Source organism: Phalacrocorax aristotelis, chromosome 2 (assembly GCF_949628215.1).
Source record: "Phalacrocorax aristotelis chromosome 2, bGulAri2.1, whole genome shotgun sequence".
Lineage (NCBI taxonomy): Eukaryota > Metazoa > Chordata > Aves > Suliformes > Phalacrocoracidae > Phalacrocorax > Phalacrocorax aristotelis.
Genome location: NC_134277.1, coordinates 88214837 through 88239756, shown reverse-complemented (window position 1 = coordinate 88239756; position 24920 = coordinate 88214837). Strand labels below are relative to the sequence as shown.

At 39.8% G+C, this 24920-nt stretch overlaps 1 protein-coding gene across 8 annotated transcripts in view; it reads right to left on the bottom strand.

The window, feature by feature from the left end:
• The window catches only part of CTNND2 (catenin delta 2), a 686661-nt gene that overhangs the window by 414015 nt on the left and 247726 nt on the right, over positions 1-24920 (bottom strand). For 7 of the 8 annotated variants that reach the window (XM_075084268.1, XM_075084265.1, XM_075084267.1 and 4 more), the window contains one exon: positions 9491-9603. In XM_075084268.1, coding sequence (XP_074940369.1) covers positions 9491-9603 — 113 coding nt within the window. Of the gene's footprint in view, positions 1-9490; positions 9604-12717; positions 12804-24920 lie in introns of those variants that run through there. The other variant, XM_075084270.1, reaches the window with a different exon arrangement.

The following is a 24920-nucleotide window of genomic DNA, read 5'->3' as shown; positions in this document are numbered from 1 at the left end:
TGACAAAACATTCCTCATCAACGTAGCTACATTTGTCCCCAAATCAATTTTGTACCTATTCAGGTTTTTAAAATGGAACTGCCATCAAATAAGACACAGGATAGACATGAATCAAGTGACACAAATAAATACCAACAGGCCCAGTGCAACGTTTTCCTTCTGCACACTCCAGACTGAAGAATTCTAAGGGATAATGATGCTCAGTATTGATTCCACCAACATTAGCACTGTCCTTCAAAGTAACAGTACATCTCTGAAACAAACCTCCTGCTCTTTTCCACTTCCCAAGCTTTAGTCTGCGTCATGAAGAGGTCCCGTGGCACAGCAACTGAATTGTTTTCAGAAACTAACCTGGAAGACGCTCTGCAGGAGCCTAGCTTTGCTTCAACAACTAATGGCAGGCCAATCCATGGGACGAAACTAAAAAGTCTGCTATAAATCCCCTCAAAACACTTACAATATGTCTACTGTGTTCTCAGGACTGTGTCTTTCCTTCTCTGAGCCCCAAGAATTGTGCTGCACTCCTGCTAATGCAGACACAGCTATAAGCTGATTAGGTTTGAATAAAGAAAAAAAAAAAGGTCTCTGTCCTCTGATTTCTCGTTTGACTTAGTTTATCTACGTCTAAATAGTTCTTCATGTTTACCCACACTGCTTTGCATGGATCCTACATAATACTTTTGAGAAAGAGGGAAATTATATATGCTGTACTTACATCTCTTCTGCTGTTGGCAGTTCCTGTTAAACAAAAAGCTCTAAGGTAAAATTTGATGAGTAAAAGAGAAGCATGTTTATTATGGTTCTGGGGGGCTTTTTAGTCTCTTTTTCACTATGAAAAAACCTTTTAAGATGTTCTTGACTGCAAAAGAGAAACTAAAATATTTAGGAAAAAAATGTAATTTTTGTCATATATTCACAAACTAAGGAAGGAAATCACCTGTGATATACTCTGCCCCTAAAATGTTCTCCTGTTAAACAGTTCTGAGTTGTTATATGATCCCAAACTAGTCAGAGCTTCAGGATGGATGTGCATAGATCTTTTTCAAAGACAACTGAAAGGCTCCTACACAACTTCCATTTTCCCACACAACTTTTATTAGAGTAGAAAATAGAAACTTAACATTTAATCAGAAAAATATCAGAAAAAAAAACCACACCCCCAATCCTTCAGACGAAAAAAGTTTATATCCCACTCTTTACCCATGTGTCTTCACAGCTGAGTGCTTGCTTTTATAGAATCATAGAATTGTAGAATGGTTTAGGTTGGAAGGGACCTTTAGAGGCCATCTAGTCCAACCCCGCTGCAGTGAGCAGGGAAATCTTCAACTTGACCAGGTTGCTCAGAGCCCCATCCAGCCTGACCCTTCTAGGGATAGGGCCTCCGCAACCTCTCTGGCAACCTGTTCCAGTGTTTCACCACTCACAGTGTAAAAATTTTTTTCTTTATGTCCAGTCTAAATCTACCCTCCTTTAGTTTAAAACCATTACCCTTTGTCCTGTCACAACAGGCTTTGCTAAAGGGGTCGTCCCCATCCTTCCTATAGGCCCCCTTCAAGTACTGAAAGGCTACAATAAGGTCTCCCCGCAGCCTTCTCTTCTCCAGGCTGAACAACCCCAGCTCTCTCAGCCTGTCTTCATAGGAGAGGTGCTCCAGCCCTCAGATCATTTTTGTGGCCCTCCTCTGGACCCGCTCCATCAGGTCCATGTCCCTCCTGTGCTGAGGGCTCCAGAGCTGGACGCAGCACTGCAGGTGGGGTCTCACCAGAGCGGAATAGAGAGGCAGAATCACCTCCCTCAACCTGCTGGCCACCCTGCTTTTGATACAGCCCAGGATATGGTTGGCCTTCTGGGCTGGGAGCGCACATTGTTGGCTCATGTCCAGTTTTTCATCCCCAGTACCCCCAAGTCCTCTTCCACAGAGCTGCTCTCAATCCCTTCATCCCCCACCTGTATTGATACCAGGATGTTGTGGTTTAGCCCCAGTCAGCAACTAAATACCACGCAGCCGCTCACTCACTCCCCCCACCCCTGCAGGATGAGGGAGAGAATCAGAAGAGCCAAAGTAAGAAAACTCATGGGTTGAGATAAGAACAGCTTAGTAATTGAATAAAATAATAACAACAATAACAACAACTTGTAGTGAAAAGGAAAACAACAAAACAAGAGATAGAGAAACAAAACCTGGGAAAAACAAGTGATGCAACCGCTCACCACCTACTGACCAATGCCCAGCCCACCCCCGAGCAGCGATTGCTGCCCACCAGCCAACTCCCCCCAGTTTATATACTGAGCATGATGTCATATGGTATGGAATATCCCTTTGGCCAGTTGGGGTCAGCTGTCCTATCTGTGCCCCCTCCCAGCTTCTTGCACATCTCCTTGCTGGCAGGGCATGGGAAGCTGAGAAGTCCTTGACTAGTGTAAGCACTGCTTAGCAAGAACCAAAACATCTGTGTGTTATCAACATTACTTTCATGCTAAATCCAAAACACAGCACTATACCAGCTACTAGGAGGAAAATTATCGAAGCTAAAAACACGATACTAAATTTAGTTGCTCTTAATGAGTAGAGCAATCTCTGCATCTTTCTAATGGGTTCCACCTGACCTGGTCATTTATAGCAACATAAAGACATCATCAGATAATGGGGAAAAAAAAAAACAAACAACAAAACCTCATAAAATGATACATATTCTGACTTGTAGAGCTTGTGAGGAGCATTTTCAGAAACTCACATTTTCAAAAACCTGCCTGCTGTTATTGCCATTTTTTATTTCAAATGAACTTATTAATTCAGTTGACAAAAGTTTATCCAAGCGTGACTTGTTAATCTTTACACAATCCACAATGAAGATGAGCAACAGTGTGTGACAAAACTTTGAGCTTCTTCAGCTTCCGAAATACTGAGCAAACACACATTGCAGAATGAGATGAATTTTTAAGCTACAGCATTTGCTGTCAAAAGTTCAGTCGAAATCTTCTCTGTTCACCGCTGAAATGCCAATCTTCTTAAAGAACATCACTTTTAAAAATCTGAATGCATTTCTTGAGTGTAGTGACTATTAATATCATGCTCATGGCTTATGTTTAAAAAAGCAAGTACAAAAATTACACCTGGCATTTTCATAAGTAATGATAAAATATTGATTCTTTTTACCTCTGCTCTGAAATAATTCTTTTGCATTTTTTCTTTTTAAAAGTTACGTTTCTAATTTACATTTAATCAAAAGGGTTTTTTTATTTTTGTTTTAAATTTATAAGCTTCCCAGTAACCCTTGGAGACATCACTGTAACTAAAGCAATGTGGGGAAGTTTAAGATATTTAACTGATAACTTGCTGAGTTGATGAGGAACCATAATGCAGGCAAAACAGTTTTCCAGTAATGTTGGTATACAAAGTTTACTTGAAAGTTGCATTATTTTCTAAATATGACTGTTGACCAAACTCTTTGCATACAAACAACTGTTCTGCTCTCATAATATACTAGAAACATATATTTTTCTTTTGGCTCATATTTCTGCTCTAGAGTCCACACCATATATTTTTCAACTTTGTTTTTTAAATACCTACGTTCACAGGGAAATGCAAAATAGACATTCATTGGTTTAGAGTTTTTTCTTAAATACTTGAAGAATTTCATGTAGGAAAAAATGTAGAATTTTAATACAACTATTTTCCTAGTATTTATGTAGAAATAATCATAAAAAGCACAGAAAAACTTAGATAGGAAGGGGAAGTCATGTGTTTAGTATCTCCAAGAATGGAAACTCTACAACCTCTCAGTGCACCCAGCTCCAGTGTTTAACCAAACTCATGTTAAGAAGTGTTTTCCTTACATCTGGTCAGAATTTTCCATGTTCCAACTTGGGTCTGTCACCCCTCCTTCTACCACGATGCATCTCTGAGAACAGTCTCACCCTGTCTTCTCTACATCCTCCCGTTACCTGGTTATAGACAGAAGAAAGACCCCTCCTGAACCTTCTCTTCTTACAGCTAAAACCCCTTGTTCCCTCAGCCTCTTCCCACACATCGTGTGGTCTCTAGTGTGCAACATTCTTGGCAGCCCTGCACTGAACTTGCTCCATTATGCTCATGTCTTTCTCACACTGGGGAGCCCAAAACTGGTACTTACGATGTAGCCTCATGAGTTTCAAATAGAAGGGAGGAATCACTTGCCTTGATCTGCTGGCTACACTTGTGCTACCGCCGCCCAGGATGCAGCTGGCCACCTTTGCTGCAAGGACACGCTGCTGACTCACGTTCAGTTTGTTGTTGAAGAGATCCTGCAGGTTTGTTTTTTTTGTAAAGTTGTATTCTATCTAGACAGCCCCTGGCTGTGTTGTCACATAGGGTTATCCATCCTAGATGCAGGAATTTGCATTTGCTTTTGTTTATAAATTTCAATTTCATAACATTCCACTCAGCCCATTTCTCCAGCCTGTGCCGGACTAGGCTGTGGCAGCCTCACCTCTGTTGGGCTACTGGATTTGTCAGCTCCTAATATTAAATATCTACAAAGGCTTTATATATATTTCTACAATAAGTAGCCTAAATTAGATCTAACACCCACAGCTGTACAGGAAAACTTTTAAACTGCAATTTTATTTACTTGACCAACATGGCGGAACTTGTCTACCTATGTCACAGTGCATTTCACCTACCTCTTCAGTGTCCTTGAAATGAAGGATCTTATGGGTTTATCAGTTCGACTTGCTAGACATTTTTTCAGGGAATTTGCAAAAATTGTATCCTCCTAAGTAAAACATCTTCTTCCCCAGTAATAAACTGTGAATAACATATGCATCTCTGAGAGAGAACTACATTGAAGAAAACATATACAAAGCAGGTAAACTTCCAAAGCAATTCAGTAAATTAGATTACAATTTTGCTAACTGTAAAATACAGAAACTTTAGCATGTTCTTAGGACACTCATGCACAAATACCATTCTTTTCAGAAGACCCTCAATAGCAAATGGCGAATAACTTCTACTAATTTCAGTGGGGGGTTGAAATTTGGTTGAGAAAAATTCTATTGCCTAACCTATTTGCAAACTATGTGTTCAAAGAGAAAGAGTAGGCTATGCTTGAGCTACGTTTCTGAGTTCAAACAGTAAGGCTTAATCAAAAAATAAGTAAAGAAACATAAGTCGCTCATGCAAAACTGGGATAAAGAATGTGAAACAGAAACTGATTTTACAGCTTTAAGGATTTACTAATAAGTAAGTATAGTTCTTCAACGAAGTCCAAAGCATATTTGTTTGTGTAAAGACACAGCTTCCATGTATGTTACAGGTATATGCATGCAATCTATTTTCTTGCTTGTTCAGTCTTTCCATTCTGTGGCACTATTTTGTCTGAATTCTTTCAAAAGAAAACATGAAAAAAATGTGTCTGAGTCTTCAAAGTGCCTCAGAGATTTTGTTTTAATCTCTGCAAGGAAAATAAAAACCACTCTCATTTTAATCAGCTTTTGTTTTGAGGAACTACATGATATGGTCATGGGAAATTCAGGAGTTTGAAATACATGAATATGTGCTTAAAATTATCAGAGACTGAAGACCCCAAAGATATGCAGGCATCTAATTGCCCTCTGTACAAAAGGGAGTGACAGACTGATGGATCTGGCCCAGGAGGAATAAGCACCTAGCCAAAGGGATGGAGCAGTATAGAACATCACTTGGCTCCTTATGTAATGCAAGATGAAATTTTAATACTCAGCAGGCTGAGTATTGAACAGCTCAGAGTTTGCCAACAGGGGAACACTGTGGCATGGAAGAGTTCCCTAAGTTTTGTCCTACTTCATGGTCTACGCATTTTACCTGGCTTTATCAGAAGCCATTGATTCCCCCTTTGATTCACAGGCAAGAACCTGTTCCTGAAGAGAAGGCACTCATGTCCTTTTGGTACAATTCCTAGTGAATATGGTCCGCTAACCCTCTCAAAAAATGACTACTGATCAAGGAGCTGACAAAGAAAATTTATTTAGGGTATTTTGATGGGGCCCAGCTGTGAGATAGGTAGGCACAAAAATTATGAACACTATTAAAGCTATGGTGTTTCCTCACATGCCCAAAATCGATTCTTCAAGGTCAGCGAATGGTGCTGTGCAAGAATGAGTGTTTGTGTCCCTTCAGTTAAGCAAGACTTGTCACAATCAGAGCTTTGGATAGGGCCGTCAGTTCCAGCTAATCCAATCTCTTCTGAACAACCTGGAACATCTACAGGCAAACTACACTACAGAGATATCACTTTGTATCACAGAAACTACAGATGCCATTCTTCCTGCCTACTTAGACCTGCCTCTCACCAGGCTTGATCAATCTGAGCTATCAAGCTATACCAGCGATTCCTGTTAGGGATCTAGGCTGCATAATTTTGTGCAGAGTTGCGTTGTGCAAATTCACCTCACGCTACTTTCTAGATCCTGATTTCCATGACAAGGAAAGGTTATACAGAAAGTCCTTAAGGACTGAAAATTTTACCACATGGAGCTTCACAGTACAGCTGGATACACAACTCCTACAGCCAAGCATCAAATGTGCAAGATGAGTACAGAAAGCAAAACTGAAGCTAGACATAAGAGCCCTTTAGCATGTTCCTAAAAACCTGGTTGCAAGGGCACAACCTTAAGACATTTAGGAAGACTCTGTGAAACTACTATCCCAAGGAGGTAGAGCTGAGATCGATTTGCCTGGTATCTCCACGATGAAGGACGCTGTAAGTACTTCTTGTGCATATCTGCAGTTGTTTTAAGATATTAGACCCAGATACGGCAGAAAACACCACTGTAAGCTGTTTTAGCCTGACTAAAATTGCAAATAGGGATAGCTGTTCCATGTACTAGTTTTAGATACTTGAGTACTAACAGATATAGGTAAAAAATACTAATAACGAAAATTCCTTTTAGATATTTTGAGTGAATTACTTTAAGGGGGGGGGGGGAATCAAACTTCCCAATATTAAAATATGCTGATTACAATCAGTCCAGTCTGATTATTCCTTGATAAGGAAACACAACTGAATAATAAACCTAGGTGTCATCAGAAAACAGTGACATCACTGAAGAATGTATATTCACTTCTACTGCAGACTTATAGGTAGGATTTCACTTTGAATAATGACAGTGTTTAAAATAAATGTAATTGATTTAAAGATTGTTTTAAAAAGCTCTTTACCTACAAAAGCTTAGTAATAACAGCTCTAAGTTCTGATTTTAGTTTGTGTTCTGCCAGAAAAGCATGCTTAAAACAATTACTTAATTATTCAGTAGTTGAATAAAATTAACATAGCAAGGTCTTCAAATTACTCTGTATTGGTAAGAAACTTATTTGCCACAAAATTAATTACCTTGTTTTAAAGCAGGTATGTCTAAAAAGCTTAGCTTCACAGGGGGTCATATCTATGACAAAAAGTATGTTTAAGCAAGCCTTTTCTGCTCCTCCAGACTCCAAAAGACTTTCAGAAATCAGATACTTTTTTTCTTAACACATACTATTTCACTACATAATTCTTTATCTTCCAAGCCTTTGTCTCACTATACTATGTCAAAGGAATATTCTCAAATCTAGATGAGCCAGTACAGCAGTCAGTCTGATATTTAACTTCACTTAATATTCGTGTTAATTCTAACCCCTCACGTAACAATTTAGTATTTTTAAGACTAACAGAAAATCAAAGCTCATTTAATACATACGGGAGAAACAATGACCCAACACAAACTAATATAGGATTATTATTTATTTGCTTTTTAAATCACTTGCCAAGTCTAAGAACAGCTATCTTATTGTAAGCTTTCAATGTTATCTTCTGGACAACAGTATTTCAAGTATTTTTAAAATATATTTTTAGTTGAAACACTAGAAATTTTAACCTCTCATATGTAAAACATTTCTGGGGCAAATTACAGATGTCAAAAATTTGCACAAAATCTCCTCAGTTATTCTAGGTACTAGTTTATTCCCCACACAGATTAGCAGTCAAAATATTAAACTTCTCAAATAACTGGATTCTCTTGAGAAAGAGCTGAGTGACCTTCAAACCACTGATGACTCAAAAATATAACTTTACCAATAGGAAAGAAGTTCACCAAGAAAACGTTTCCTTCCAAACAAGAAATTTCCCAACCTCCATATCACTGGCTGGAATAATCCTAAAATAATAGTATTATTCAAACATAGTTCAGAAAGCTTTTCTGAAATGCAGTCATACCATACTTATTTAAAGTGCTGGGGGAGTGCACTAAAGGTACAAATATAGTACTGTACTGCATTGCCAAATATTACTTACTCTGTGCTTAAATAATTCTAAGTAAAATAGTTTCTCTAATGTTAACATAAGTCTAGTTGCTGGGGAAGATTATATAGAATAAATTAAGATTTTATCTTAGGGAGTTATTACTCACTTGATTTATTAAGAATGTTTATATTTAAGTCAATTTCATGTACAGCTTTGCTGAATTAGTGGAAGATTCTTCTGACTTCTGTCATTTACATTGAACTGTTACATTCAGTATTTTTGTTGCATCTTTGGCATTCTACTGAATAATTACTTCCTACTTATCATGGAAAACAATCATTTATTTGATTGAAGTGTAGTCTGAAATGCTTAAACTGAAGAAGAGTTGCTTGCAGTACTGCCAGATATTTTTTGCAGTTTTTCTCCAAGTATCACATAAAACTTGGCACTAAGCTTGGCATTAATCTGATGTATTCAAAAGGTATTACACTTAATATTTCCAACGATAAAAACAGAAGATATGTCTATGCGACATATATTTTCTCCTTGATCCTTGAAACTCAAAAATACCATCACCTTTTGTTTATCAGGTTCACCTGAGAAAACAAAGAAACTAGTATCAAGAAGCTCAAAACTACAAAATCTTTACTCGCACCAAACTGACTAAGAGATCAGCTTGTTTTTGATACAAATTCTTAAATAATCTCACCACCATCCAAATAACGTACCAGAACAATTTCTTAAATTAAAGAAAGCCAATGTTTAAAAAAAGACAGCTACTCATATCTTATCATTATGTTTTGATGTCAGGTCAGCAGCTTTAAGTAATTCTCTCTAAAGCTTTTAATACCTTGAATGATGAAATCATGATAAAACAGGTTCACACAACTTACCAATATATCGCTGCAAATATGATGGTAAAAAGCTCTTGCTGAAAATTACAGCTGTATTGATAGTGGAAACAGGAGTTTTGCTTTTAATCCATTTAGTCTACAGCAAATCAATGAATTCCAAATATGACTACTATTTTGTTACTGGACAAAGCAGATACCAAATGCATGGAATTAAGCCTCTTCTTGAAATTTTCTTTTTAAAAAGCAGATCAAAATGCAAATTTTCAAACTGTACCGAAATCCTACGCTCCCTGGTGTATAATTTTTTTACAAGATGATGATCATTCTTGTTCTCAGTGGTAATTCATAACAGTGACAAAACTCATTACATTACAAAGAAATAAACAATTTGTACATTACCTAATGCTGCTCATGCTTCCAGTTTCTGATCCAAGCTTACATCTCTCCAGCTGGCTAGCTACAATCTGACGTTCTGCCTCAAGTTCTCGAGTCAGTCTCTCAAACTGCAGTTCCTGAAAAAATAAACCATTTGTTTTGACTTCTCTTGTGATTAAGAAGGAACTTCAGTACATAAAATTATAATTTGTGAAACAACTATTAGTATAATATCTTATAGAAGGGGGGGGGGGTGTCTTTTTAAACACATCTGCAGTTCACATTTTTGTGGTAACACCTACTCGTTCCTTCATTCACTCTAATGATATATGTCATGGAATGAGCCAGTTTATCAGGAGTGGAATTTCCAAATACATTAAACAGTTTAGGCCTACATAAAAATCACTCATAGTTCATATACATGTCTTAGTAGTATACAAAAGTGTTCCTAACAAGCTGATCTAAGTGTGATCACAAATGAAAATAATTTGTGTTACTTAAAAAAAGATGCAAAGTTCTGCTGATGATCATGTGGTGACAAAAGCTTTTGTACTCACAGAGACAATCATCACAGTACACACGTATGAAATAAACTAAATTGAAGGTGTGTTTTTATGGATTAAATACAGTTTAATTTCCACATTTAATGATGCGCAGAAGAGAAACTCAAGTAGTTATGGACAAAAGCCTTGTTAAAAAGCCTACCGCTAATTTAATGTATTTCTTTTTATTCTGTCAAGGAAGCCAATCCAGTTCCACCAGATAAGATTTATCCACAAAGCTTACAAATGCACTTCTAAAGAGTTTTTGGTTTTATACACAAGAGATTATTTTTTTTAATTTAAAAAAAATGAAGAAGCAAAACCAATACAAGTAAATCCCTCTATTCCCTGAAGAGCTATATTTCCCACATATCGTAGCAGTAGTTTTATCAAATTGAAACACTTTTAGGGAATTATGTTTGTTGTAAATTTGCCAAATGTTGCTGCCCCTTCATTTTGGTCATAGTTACATTAAGTCTTTTTCACAGGTAAACAGAAACAGCTGCATGCCTCTGGGTTTTTTTTTGCTTTGTTGAAGGAGAAATATTTTGAGAATCCACTTGTTAAACTATTCCTGTGTCCTCACAAATGCACCCATTACCTCTTTCTCCCTCTCCTTTTTCAAAAAAGACCTCCATGTAATGCAGAGGCGTGGGAGAGAGTCCGTTAAGTAACTCCCCAACAATGTCTTGCCCAGCAGAAAAACAGCGCTGGAAATTGCTTGGGTCACAACTTATGGACCAGCAAGGGCCATGGAAGAACTCTGTATTTGAGAGAAAGGACGAAGTGGTATAAGTAGAGAGAAGGGTTCAAAAGTCTTCATCCTATCTGCTACCTAAAACTTCTGACCAAGAAGCCAAGGGTAAATGGAGGCATTAAAATTTTCAAATCTCTGAAACAAGACAAACGATAACTGAAATGGAAGACAGAAATGGCTGGTGGTTGTTTTACCTAATTCAGATGGAACAGTCCTCTTTGTTTCGCTTGTTATTGGCATGGAATAACTTCTGTCCTGCACTACGAGTAAGGGGGTAAGTCCATGCAGGTTGTGTACAGCATGAAATAGCCGCTGTATACTTAAATGGCCACTGACTATTTGACAAAGCCTACTTAACTCCTTATTCATTATTACAACCAAAACTATCTGAAGTACAAGAATACTATCAAGAGTCAGACTGATGTAAAGAGCTAAACATCACTGTTCACTGAATGTTAATAGTGAGTTAGTAATCACAGTTAATAATATTTTCTGAACTTTTTTGTAGTACTCAGAAATGTCTTTTTCATCAATGTTTGTAAATAGGACTATTAAAAATCACCTAATAATAATCACCTATTTCATATACACCTCCTTCACAGAGAGCATTTGCCTCTCACCTAGTAGAACCAATTGTCTGAAAAGCTGAAGAGACCGTTCATCAACTTTCCAAGAATTATTATTCAAATCCTGGCCTTGTTTGCATAGAATAATACCCTTAATGCAGAAAGGATTGTAGCAGAAAGATTACTAAGCATGTAAGGACTGAGAAATTTTGATAGTATATAATTCCAAACAAAACCAAACAGAGCATTAAAGATTACTTTCAAAATAAAGGCAAAAGCTTTAACAGCTACTGTGTTCCACTGCATTTTTAAAGTTACTTGATTCTATCATGACAATGCTATCAATGCACATTTTGATGCTTAGCATACGTTTTCATCCAGCCAGCTTCAGTTCCCACCATCCCAGGTGAGGCAAGTCAGACATGTTCTTTGCCACGGCCTAGCAGAGGGCACGTTTTTAACCCACCTAGTGAGGAGACGCAGCTGTCCTCATAACATTACTAAGAGAACATAAGAATCAAGGACTTGGGAGCTAATGCTTCCAACTGTCCACACTGTCATTTGTCTTCTCCCAGACAGACAACTGCAGCTCACTGAGTCCTTTTACTCTAGTAGGTGTGCAAACAACCTCTCTCCAGCTCCCTTTTGTCCATGCTATCCCAAGTCAAGTAAATACAGAAATGCCCCCAAACCTATTTTATTGAAAAACTTTAAAAGTAAATAGTATTTTGCCTTTTTCTTTTTTTTCTGCTATCTACATTGTATATCTTCTCATACATTTTCTATGCTTTGTATTCCTTCAGTTAATGACTCTGGTTGACTACCTTCCAGACACTTTCATTCATATTTCTTACCTACTTACTCCTTTCTGTTCTCTTCTGCATTCCATCTTTCTTTCATTTCCTAGCATGCTTCATGACTCACTCTCCACTAATCTCTTTTAGTCCCACTACACAAATTGGCACTCTAGCAAATGCCCTAAAATGATCAGTTTAAGCAGCCTCTTTCTGTCTCTCAATAATTGGTCCCTTACCGAGGGAACTCTGCTCTTCATAAGGTGTAGAAATTAGTTTTCTGGTTTCACTGCTCACATTATTTAAGTCCTGCCCTGCAGACATGACTGGAAAAGGACAGTTGTGTGTATGTTCCTCCTCAAGCAGGAAGCAAAGATGTGCTGGATCACTTAAGAAAAAAACGTTGGGTTTCTAATGCATGAAAATGGCTAAAATATGTGAACAGTAACTTCATTACTAGCTTGAATTAATTGCTGCTATTTCTCCCTTAATTTTCTTCTGTCAGGTACCATCAGAAGTTAGGGATAGAAGGAAGGAGATGGAAGAGGTGGGGGGAGGGATATGTGAAGGGGTAGAGCCAAACAATTATTACCTCAGAATTATCCTCTACATTAAATTTAACAAACAACTGTGTTAAATATTCCCTCGTGTGATGACAAAAGTGCAGGTCCACAGGGTTGCCTTTGGAACGAAAGAAGAAAACAAGAATTCAAGTAAGAGTCAGTAGAGTCTGCTATCCCTCCATATCAAGAATCCCAGGCAGAAAACAAATAAATAAGCTTTCTTTTCTTTGTTTGGGAACCAGTGAGAGTGACTAATATTTGAATAAATCCATATGTTTAGATTTCAAGCAGCTGTCACAGTGCAAGAAGACAGAAACTAGAAATAGTATTTGCTTACATTTGATAAAAATAACCACTGAACCCAACTCCATCATTTGTCTTATTTGTTCTGTTTACAATCATTTTCACCAGTTCATGCTATGTTGTGTTATTTTCACAACTTTCCATTATTTATCTGCATCAAGCTAATCGGAACATCAAAATTAAAAACAAATTCTTACCCACTGATTATGCAAATCTGTTGTCAAGACAATTGCAGAATGAAGAACTGCAGAAACTACACTGCAACATCAAAATTAATTTAAGTAATTCCATGTCAAGTGCAGCTTCATGGACCATGCTACAAAGAGCAATAATGCCAAAGCAAGAGCACACACAAAGGCACTGCAAAGTGAAATGACCAGTCTGGCAGTCCTTAGCATTTAGTACCATAAAGGGTGAGGGAGTGGTAAATCAACAGAAAGATTAGAGATCATGATGAGAGTAATCCAGAAAAATCATTCTAGAGAGAAGCTTGAAAAGGGAGGAACTTCATGAGAATTTTATGAAAATGTTTTGAATGTTTGGGGCACCACAGTACATTAATGATATGAAGCTACTAGAGAGTGTCCAGAGGAGGGCCACGAAGTTGGTGAAGGGTTTAGAGGGGAAACCGTATGAGGAGTGGCTAAAGTCATTGGTTTGTTCAGCCTGGAGAAGAGGAGACTGAGGGAAGACCTCATCAAGGTCTGCAGCTTCCTCACACGGGGAGGAGGAGGGGCAGGCGCTGATCTCTTCTCTCTGGTGACAGATGACAGGACCCAAGGGAATGGCAGGAAGATGTGCCAGGGGAGGTTTAGGTTGGGTATTAGGAAAAGGTTCTTCACCCAGAGGGTGCTGGAGCACTGGAACAGGCTCCCCAGGGAGGCAGGCACATCACCAAGCCTGACGCTATTCAAGAAGCACTTGGACAACGCCCTCAGAGATTTGGTGTGAATTTGGGGTTGTCCTGTGCAGGGACAGGAGCTGGACTTGATGATCCTTGTGGGTCCCTTCTATGATTCTAAGTGATAAAAGGTGTTTAGATCTCCTAGGGCCTGAAGCAATTTATGTTTAAAAATTTTATTTGTCCACTACCACGAGGTTTTTGTAAAAAATATTCATTATTCCATAGATGGCATTTGGACCATTTGCCTCTGTAGTATAAGATTTATATTTTATCTACCCTCTGCAGCCACCAAAACTTCAAGCATTAAATAAGACTTGAGTCAGGTCATACGTTTCACAGTGGTCCAGAAGCTGAATAAGCCTGATGGAAATCTTCACAGCCTACAGACAGATTATGAACTCCTGAACTCACAGCACACCAAGTAAGAGGTTATTTGGTTATTTTATGCTTTGTATCTGCTGGGTGGTCTGTATTGACCCATTTGGATATTGGGAGGGGTAAAACAGGTCCAAAGAAATTTGGCTGATATTAAGACTTGATCTCACTTTACACTGTCCTTTACAATCTTAAAGCAATCCTTCAGTCCTTTCACAGAGAGATGTGTGTTGATGCTGAGCAAAAGACACAGAAAAATCAGTAGAGATAGTAAAAAGCAGCTAATACAAAAAAACCAATATATCTAAATTTAGGCTGAACAGCTTTGTGGATTTATTGAATTCCCAAGAATCTTAAGGTCATAACATTAGAAGAGGAAAAACGTTCAGCTTTTGACTGTAAATAAGCTATATAAAAACAAATTGGTGCACTGATGATCGTTTGAATCTTCAAATACAGACAAATAACAGCACTGAGGTAAGGCTGGGAATCCCTGGTGAGATGAATAGAGAAAGCCTGATTACAGCTACACAAACAAATAAATCGTCTCCTGGATTGAAGTCTTTCACAGGAATATCTTAGAGACCACAGAACTTCCTAAAGTACATAAGCTGTAGAAATGTACAACACTGGCACACTCTTGTTGTAACCTATTAAACAAGTAAAACTGCACCTCAGTTAACGTCACAAGTAATATTTGTATACTGCTACGCACATCCTACGGCATCATGCATACTTGTATATAATGCACATCTATAAACGTCAAGTAAATGCCATTACTTAAGAGTGGTGTTGGTAATAAACTGTTCTTAACCTATCATACCAGACATACATGAGCAGCTGAGGACACTCATACTTCCTGAAGAAAACAGCAAAATCTAGGGAAGTTTAACTTGACTGAAATCTAGGGACAGCATCGACACAAACCAGGCCTGACAGTCCACCCTGTAACTAAAGGAAAACAGAGCGTCTTGATGTTTTGAAACAGGATAAAAACATCACTAGCAATGTCCCTATCCATCTGACGCTCAGTGTTGTTCAGGAACTTCAAAACTAGCCTTTACAATGTACCATTTGATTCTTCCAGCTTGTCTAGTTTCACCATTGTTTGACTGTGTTTTCACTTGTACTGTTCGTATCCTTTTTCACTGGATTGTTTCATTCTTCCCTTTCACTGAATAACATGGGGATGAGGGAAAAAGTTCACAACAAGGTAATAGTCAGATGAGCAGAGAGGCGGCAGAAACTCAGCGGTAGATATGTTGTTGCAGGATCTTAATGGAGGCTAAAAAAGAATTAAGTGTTTGTTGTTTGTTTTGTTTTGTTTTTTAAAACAAAACAAAACACACTTGTTAACAGCTATGACTGCACGTATATGCAATGGTACATTTCCAGGTAACATCAACCTGAAGGAGGCAATTCATACATTGGAGGGCAGGACTAGCATTCAGGGGAACGTCGACAAGTTGGAGGTGCAGGCCAATGATAGTGTCATGAAGTTCAAGAAAGAAAAATGAAAAGTCCTGCATGGAGGATGGAATCCCATGTAACAGTACAGCATCTCCACAAAAAGGACCTGGGAGTCTGGTTGACGAGAAGTTGTGACTCAGCAGTCCTGCAGTGATGATGGCCAACCAGTTGTTTCGTTGCGCTAGCAAGAGAGCTGCTAGCAGAAGGAGGAAGTAATAGTTCCCTTTTATTTGGTACCCCTGAAGCTGCATTTTGAGTACAGTGCCTGGTTTTGGCCACCAGGAGAAGAGACATTACAAGATTTTGAAGCAAGTCCACCAGAGGGCCACAAAGACAGTTAGAGGATTGAAGCATATGTTGTACAAGAAGAAGCTAAAGGAATTTGGTTTGTTTAGCATAGAGGAGAGAAGGTCTAGGAAGGATCTAATTGCAGACCTGTACTTCTTACTGGGGGAGTATAGTGAAGACATCACATGGCCCTTGTCAGAGGTATACAGCAAGTAGACAAAGGCAACTGTATCAAGTTGCAATGAGGTAAGTTCTGCCTGGATATAAGGAAAAAACTCACAAACAAACGAAAAACCCTCAAACCCCAAAACCAAGCAACACAGCAACGGTGGTCAAACACTGGAACAGGTTGCCCAGGTAGATTGTAGAATCCCATTCTTGAAGATTTTGAAATCCAGCCGTACATCTGATCTAGCAGTGAAGCTAGACCTGTTTGGGGTAGACCTCCAGAGGTCTCTTTTAACCTAGTTCTTCCATAATCCCAGAACTGATGAGTTCTGGAAAATTTTCCAAGCCTTTATGCCAATCTGTATTGTGGATTAGAGAGCAGTGGCTATCAAATCTCTGACCATCATTGCGTGTACATAAAGACACATCTGACTTGATGTAAGTGCTAGTATTTTATCAGCCTGAACCTGTATTTCTCTAGCTTATTCCCTCACCTGATCTGAGGGTTACAGCAATCCCATGCTTCTTTACGAGAGATTAGCACGGCATCTGGGCTATTATGCATATGGATTATTAATGGGGTAAAGAAATAGTTTCGTTGATTATGGTGTTTAAAAATAAATGATTCCTTCTTTTTCATGTAAGATTACTTCAAAGAAGTCCCTTTCATGCCTTTAACAACTTTTATAGAAATCAGACCCTATTTTATTTTCTATTTTTAGGACCCTGATACAAATCAGGTCACAACTGCATTCATTGCATATTTCAGCTCTCCAGGCACACTGCCCTGTTCCTCTGTGAGTTATAGGCAAGCCTTGCTCTTTGAAGGCACACTGCCCAATTGCCTGGACTTCTGTTCTGAGGGAAATTGTGTTATTTCTTCTCCAGTACAATCACCAAAGTTATTCAAATTATCTCCATTTTTCTGTTATAAATTGCCTGATCCTTTTTTATCCCATTTTTTCCCTCTCTGTTTTATATTCAGCTTTAGCCTTTTAGCTCACTCCTTTCTTCTACTTCTCACTAGTTATTGCATCCCTTGCCAACACTCCCAATGTTTTATCATCCACCATCACTGCTCTGCTGCTCCACTTCCTCACATGCAAACTACTTCAGCCCCCAAAGTAATAAAGTCTAAGTAAATGCCTTGGATTGTGTGGTGGGTTGACCCTGGTTGGATGCCAGGTGCCCACCTAAAGCCGCTCTATCACTCCCCTCCTCAACTGGACAGGGCAGAGAAAAATATAACAGAAGGCTTGTGGGTCAAAATAAGGGCAGGGAGAGATCACTCAGCAATTACCATCACAGGCAAAACAGATTTGACCTGGGGAAATCAGTTCAATTTATTACCAATCAAATCAGAGTAAGGTAATGAGAAAATAAAAACCAAATTGTAAATCACTTTCCCTCCACCCCCCCTTCCTCCCTGGCTCAACCTCACTCCCAATTTCTCTACCTCCTCTCCGCAAGCGGCACAGGGGGATGGGGAATGGGGGTAGGGGTCAGTTCATCACACATTGTCTCTGCCACTTCTGTCACAGCAGCCTCTTTTGGGCACATCCACCTGCTCTGGTGTGGGGTCCTCCATGGGCTGCAGGTGGGTATCTGCTCCACCATGGACCATCATGGGCTGCCGGAGGACAGTCTCCCTCACCATGGTCATCACCACAGGCTGCAGGGGAATCTCTGCTCTGGCACCCTGAGCACCACCTCCCCTCCTTTACTGACCTTGGTGTCTGCAGGGCTGTTCCTCTCACATATTCTCACTCCTCTCTCTGGCCGCTCCCCCCCTTCTTAAATCTGTTATCCTACAGGCACTGTCGCTGATGGGCTCAGCCTTGGCCAGCAGTGGTCCATCTTGGAGCCAGCTGGCACCGGCTCTGTCAGACATGGGGGAAGCTTCTGGCAGCTTCTTATAGAAGCCACCCCTGTATCCCCCCTGCTACCAAAACTTTGCCACATAAACCCAACACAGAGTGTTAGGACAGGACTAAAACTACTAAGAGCTTTCTAATCTCATACTTTTGCTTCTCCACCCTCTGCAGCAGCAATTTAAGGAGGATGTAGGATAAATTGACTTTCTAACTCACTAGTTTTGCCTTGTTTTAGGGCTGTTGTTTACTGTAAAGCTCAATGTAGGAGCAAAACAAAACCTCAGAGATGGTGGATCTTCTCTAAGGGCAGTGAGAGAAACTGAGCTGGACTTTAGTAACAGAGCCTAACTCTTCAGCATTACACTGGCCCAAGTTTGTAATTCTCATTTACTTCTCAGTTGTCCAGGCACAAAGATTTATTACATCTAAGTAGAAAAGGGTAATTCCATTTACAGTAGCAGTTTTTGGAGCCTGACTTTGCATATTCAGCAAACCTAATATAATAGACAGAACTGTGGACTGATGCCTTTTGCCTTGATTTTTCCAATACATATCTGTAGGATAATTTTGTTCTGAAAAAAGCAACACTCCTCTTGCAGCTGGAAGATGCTTTATTATGATGTAAAAAATATTGGTAGGGTTTAAAGACGTGAAAAGCTACGGAAGTGAAACAACGTGGTTTCAAAAAGTGAAACCTCTAAAAATGTTCTAGACATTGAAGCACTGAGAAAACCTGTTTTGATTCTGACAACATGTTCAGCTTCTAGCCTCCCTTTTTTATCTGATCTGATCCATGATCTGATGGGCATTACACCGAGATGTTAGCAACAGATACAGAGGTGTCAGTATTCACACCAACCTATGTGGATACCAATAACACACCACACTTTTTGTGCAGTCTATCTACATGTTTACAGATCTAAGGTCCCCTCCAACATTTTAGTCATGGGGTTCTCCAGTTCCCTATTTATACATCTCTAAAGTAGTTCTCCCTTCCACAGTTTAAGATACACGTCACCCTAGGCATTGCGTACAGATGGAGAGCTAGCATTAAAAATCATTACCTTTACACTTGTCCAGAATGGTCTAAGAGATTAGAGACATCTAGTCCCTTCCTCTTCTCCTGCTTCCATTGGAGAAATAATCCTGGTAAACAATTTTATCTTTTGATTTTCCTTGCCTTGTAAGAAAGACTGATTTCTCAATCCATACATAGACTGTCAGTGCAGCATATCCAACAACAGACTCCATAATTGGAAATTATCCTTGAATCTCTGAATTAATTAGAAAACTAGATCTGAATATTGCCATGAGTTAACTATTAAAGGACTAGTCATTAGCATGTTAGTAAGGGATTCAAATGGATCCTATAGGATTTTGTTTTTTCTTGCCTTACAACTAACAACATAGAAGCTTGATATTCTGTATACTTGCAAGACTCAGTTTGCTACACCAAGTGTGGATGGACTTTCAAAGAAAGAGAGGATTACAATGAGACCATAAGGACATTCAGCACAAATACAGGGAAGTTAGTAAACAAAAAAATTTATTATTCTAGCAGACAGTACATTGATTGGTCAAATACTTCAGTTATTACATAGAATCATAGAATTATTAAGATTGGAAAAGATCTCTAGGATCACCAAGTCCAGCCGTCAACCCAACACCACCATGCTTCCTAAACTATGTCCCGAAGTCCCATGTCTACACGGTTTTTGAACACCTCCAGGGATGGTGACTCCACCACCTCTCTGGGCAGCCTGTTCCAATGCCTGACCACTCTTCCAGCAAAAACCTTTTTCCTAATCTCCAATCTAAACATCCCCTGATGCAGATTGAGGCCATTTCTACTATTATTAAGGAAAAAAAAGCAGTCTTTCAAACAGCATGGGCTAAAAAATTTGAACTCAAGAACTGTAAACCCTTGAGATTTGCACATTTTCTTGCACAGATGATTCTATGGCAGTAGCAGTTAACTTTCATAGCCCAAACTATGCTTTTGAATCTTTCCTCTTTTATTATGAAGAGGAGAACTAGTAAAATAATTAGGCAATTCATTTGTTTTCTGGCCACCCTGCAGAAGTACATCAGATTAAGGAAATTCCCAACAGATTCATATGTTCCTTATGAAAGAGAAAAGCAATTAGTAATGAAAATGTTAGTTTTAAGAAGTATCATTATGATCTCATTCTCCCAGTTTCTGGTATGAATAGCTCATCTTTTGAACAAAGTGGAAAGGTTTTCATAATGAAATTACAGTCTAAAAATTACCTGTTTGAAAACAAATAGGTAAGAAACACGCAGTTCAGGATAACATTTTTAGTATGGGCAAAGGTAGGAAAAGATATTAGAATCAAATTAAATAATCTCACTGAATAAAAAGACCTTTTACACATTGACATATGGGTTAACACAGTACGGAGATAGCAGTGCTGGCTGCCCATCAAGATAGAGACATATTCTAAAATAGAAGTACAAAATGTGATAGTCCTGGGAGTCCAAGACGACCAACAATATTCTGGGCTGCATGAAATGGAGTGTGGCCAGCAGACCAAGAGAGGTTATCCTCCCCCTCTACTCTGTCCTAGTGAGACCACATTTGGAGTACTGTGTCCAGTTCTGGGCCCCCCAGTTTAAGAAGGACAGGGAGCTGCTTGAGCAAGTCCAGCAGAGAGCTACCAAGATGATCAGGGGACTGGAGCATCTCCTTTATGAGGAAAGGCTGAGAGACTTGGGTTTGTTCAGCCTGGAGAAGAGAAGACTGAGGGGGGGGTTTCAACAATACCTACAAATACCTAAAGCATGGCTGTCAGGAGGATGGGACTAGGCTCTTTTCAACAGTGCCCAAGAACAGGACCAGGGGCAATGGGCACAAGTTGGAACACAGGAAGTTCCACCTCAATATGAGAATAAACTTCTTTCCTGTGCGGGTGCCAGAGCAGGGGCACAGGCTGCCCAGGGAGGCTGTGGACCCTCCTTCCCTGGAGACATTTAAACCCCGCCTGGACGCGTTCCTGTGCCCCCTGCTCTGGGTGTGCCTGCTCAAGCAGGGGGGTTGGACAAGATGATCTCCAGAGGTCCCTTCCAACCCCTGCCATTCTGTGATTCTGTCTTTGATTACCCCTGTAGTTGGTACAGACAAAAAAAAAAAAAAAAAAAAAAAAAATCACACAGCAGAAAAACATGGCACATTAACTGAATTTCAGACACCATCACAGACAGCTGCTTAGGACGCTCACAAGAAAAGATTCGATTCTTCACTTGGTCTCAGGTAATGTACAAAAGGTGGTTTGACATCTTGCAGCTGAGAAGCTACTCTAAGTGGTCAGTCTCAGCTGAGATCTAACATCCTTACAGAAGGCAGAAAATCTGCCAGTTATGAGCCACATAGAAAGATAAAATATGTAACAAAAAAAAAAAAAGATTTTGTTTAAAGCTAAGAGTTAAGTCCTCATAGGCAGTATGGAAACTATTCGATGTCCCCATATTGGAAGCTCAGAGCCAATGCATTGTATCAAGAAAAGCTTAAGATGTAACAAAAAAGTTAGCACAGTTAAACAGGAGGGCAAAGGAAGTTGTTAGAAAGAAACAAAAATGCTCTTTCTGAAAGCTGAAATCATCTTCAAATGAAGAAAATAAACGCACCATAAATGCTGACAGGTTAAATATAAAAACACAAGACAGCACAATATGGTTCTAAGGGACAAATAGCCAAAGGCATCAAAGCAAACAAAAAAATCTTTCTTCAAATGCATCAGGAGCAAGAAGCTGCCTGGAGTGTCTGTAGAGCCACTGGGTGATGAGGATATAAAAGGGTTCATTGAAGAGAAACTAAATGAATGCTTCAGAAAGATTTTTGCCGTTTCATGGGAAATTCCCATGCTAAGAACTCACTGAGGGAGTCTTATCAGAGAATCTGCCTGAAATTGAACTGACTGTACAATAGGTCGTGAAACAAACTGACAAAACAAACAGTAACAAGTTGGAAGATCAGATGGTATTCGTTCAAGAGTTCTGAAGGTACTAAAATATACGTAGCTTAAAACAGATGTAGTACCTGAGAACAGGAAGACATCGAATGCAATGCCAGTTTCTGGGGAGATCTATAAGACTACAAAGCAGTAAGCCAGAGAGTCATATCAGGCAAATTAGTGGAGTCTATAACATGGAACATAATTAGTGGACACTGCCAAACATGAACTACCTATCCAGAGTGTTTCTGTATGGATAAGTACTTTCTTAAATAGGAGGTCCAGACTAGAAATAAGTGGTAAATTTTCACAGTTGAGAATGTCCACCAGTGAAGTTCTGGTTCCGTGTTCCACACTGTTCAATACATATATAAGTGACTTGTAAACAAGGAATGAACAACAGGGTGACCACGTTTGGCAACAATACAAAATTATGCAGGACAGTGAGGGTGAAGGGTGACAACAGAGAATTTTAGAAGGATGCTTTCACAGCCTGAAAAACAGGACACAAAGTGGGAGATGAAATTCCCTGTAGATAAGCAGAAGGTGATCCTCACGGAGCAAAAACGATTCTAACTTCACATGCCCTTCAGCTGCCTGGAAATGCTTCCTCAAGTTAGATACTTTCTCCCAGAAACAAAAGGCTGACTGGTCTGTAGTTTCCTGGATCTACCTTTCTGCCCTTTTTGTAGATGGCTACATTATCTGTTCTTTTCCAGATATATGGAATTTCCTCTTACTTCCATGACCCTTCAGAGACATTAAGGAGTAGTGATGATTATCAGCCAACTCTCTCAGCACCCTCCATTGCATCCTATGAGGTCACACAGGAGTTGTACCTGTCCAATTTGTACAGGTGGTCTCTCACTTGACCCTCCTCTGCTGTCAGTGGTTCACCATTTGCCTCCTCGTTTCTTCTTGACATAGAGTTTCGGGCCCTGACATTATCTGTGAAGCCAGGCTGAGTGCCTCAGCCTTTCCTGTGCCATTTTTTATGAACTTGATGACCCTATTCAGCAGCAGGCCTACGTCTTTCTCGTACTTCCACTTCCTACAGAAGTACCTGCAGAAAGTTTTATGTTATTCTTCTTATCTCTCACTAGTTTGAGCACCAGCTGAGCTTTTGCCTTCCTAATTCCATCTCTGCTCACTAAAGCAGTATTTCTGTATTCCTCTTTGGGAGTTTACCCCCTTTTGCATTGCTCTAGTGCTCCTTTTTTCATCTGAGCTTTCATAGTAGCTCAGTTTTTTTCCAAGTGATTTCTTTTTATGCTTGCTCCTTTTCCTGCTTAGGGGGATAGACTGCTCTTATGCTTCAAGAAGCAGTTGTATTGGGAAATCTCCCAAAATTCCTGAGCTTCTTTGCCCTCCAAGACAGACTGCCATTGGATCCCTCCTAACAGTTCCCTGAGTGAGCTGAAATCTGCTCTTCTGAAGTTCAGGTCCTCCTCAAGCCCTTTGGCATCTACACTCCTATGGCTGCTGCAGCCAGTGCTGCTGTTGATATTCGTATCTCCAAACAGGCCTTTATTATCAAGCATTCAGTCCAGAAGAGCACTGTTCCTAGGTGGTCCATCCACAGTCTGCACAAGGAAGCTGTCCTCAATGTACCCTGGAAATCTCCCAGATTGCTTGTACACCACCATGTTGCTTTCCCAGTAAATATCAAGATGGTTGAATTCCCTTTTGAGAACCAGGGCCTGCAGGTCTGAGGCCTCTTGGAGGTGAATGAAGAAGGCTTCATCCACGTCTTCTTCCTGGTCCAGTTCTGTAGCAGACAGCATGAGGCCTCTCTCACTGGCTTTGATTTTGACCACAGCTGACCTCTGTTTATTAAAATAGTTCTTTTACACAGAGCACAACCCCTTCTTCTCTTCTACCTATCTTCTACACTTTCTCATTTTCCTTATGGTTTTAACTGTCCATTGTAGGACTCCAGACATAAGCTCTCCCACTGAGTTACTCTAATCCCAATGACATTGTAACTCTGTGACTGTACAAGGAACTCCACTTCTGTTTTCTTCCCCATTGCACTAGGGTTGGTGCACAGGCACTTGAGATGATGTACCATCTGCTCCTTGTCTCTGGGGGAGTGTGGTAGCCTCCCCTACAGCTCTGCTCCACATATGATTCCACCTTGTCCCCTCCAGCCTTGACTGTCTCCACTCTGCCTTAACCCTCATTTAAAGTCCACTTCGTTGTTCCCCAGTCCACTGGCAAAGGCATCCTTGCACTTCTTTGAAAAGTGGATCTCTTCGCTTGGTAGATCATAGTCCCTTGATCGTGGAAGAAGAATGACTGTCAGTGACACCACCTACACACCTAGGTGTTGACCTAAATGATATGCCTGCTTCTGCCCACATCATTCCCTGGCAAGACTGAGGAGAAAACAACCTGAGTGTCTGTCTCCTTTACTTTAAACCCAAGACTCTGCAGTCCTGGTTAATTTTTTTCCAGATCACACTTTGCAGTATCATTGGTGCCCACGTGGAAGACTAGCAAGTCCTTGGCCTTGAGGAGTCTTGGCTGACTCTCTGTGCTGTATTTTGACTGAAGGCATGCAGCAAACATCACATGACTTTGTGTCAGGTCATCAGATGCATACCCTCTGTTTACCACAAAAATGAGTCTCCTGCTGTTAATACTCGATACTTCTTTTCCCTGAGAAGTTAGACTACTTCAGCTGTTGGCCTGGTTCTCTCTTCCAGGGTAATGTGTTCATCTTCCCAGTCTATTCCCAGGACTCCATAGCTGTTCTTCAGCTGAATTTTTCCTGATGAGGGGAGAGCTGCTGCCTTGCTGCCAGAGGTCACAAGCTTCCAGGGTGTCTTGTTCTGTGCATTGCTATTCCTTCCCTGTTTAAGCTTGCCTCTGTTCTT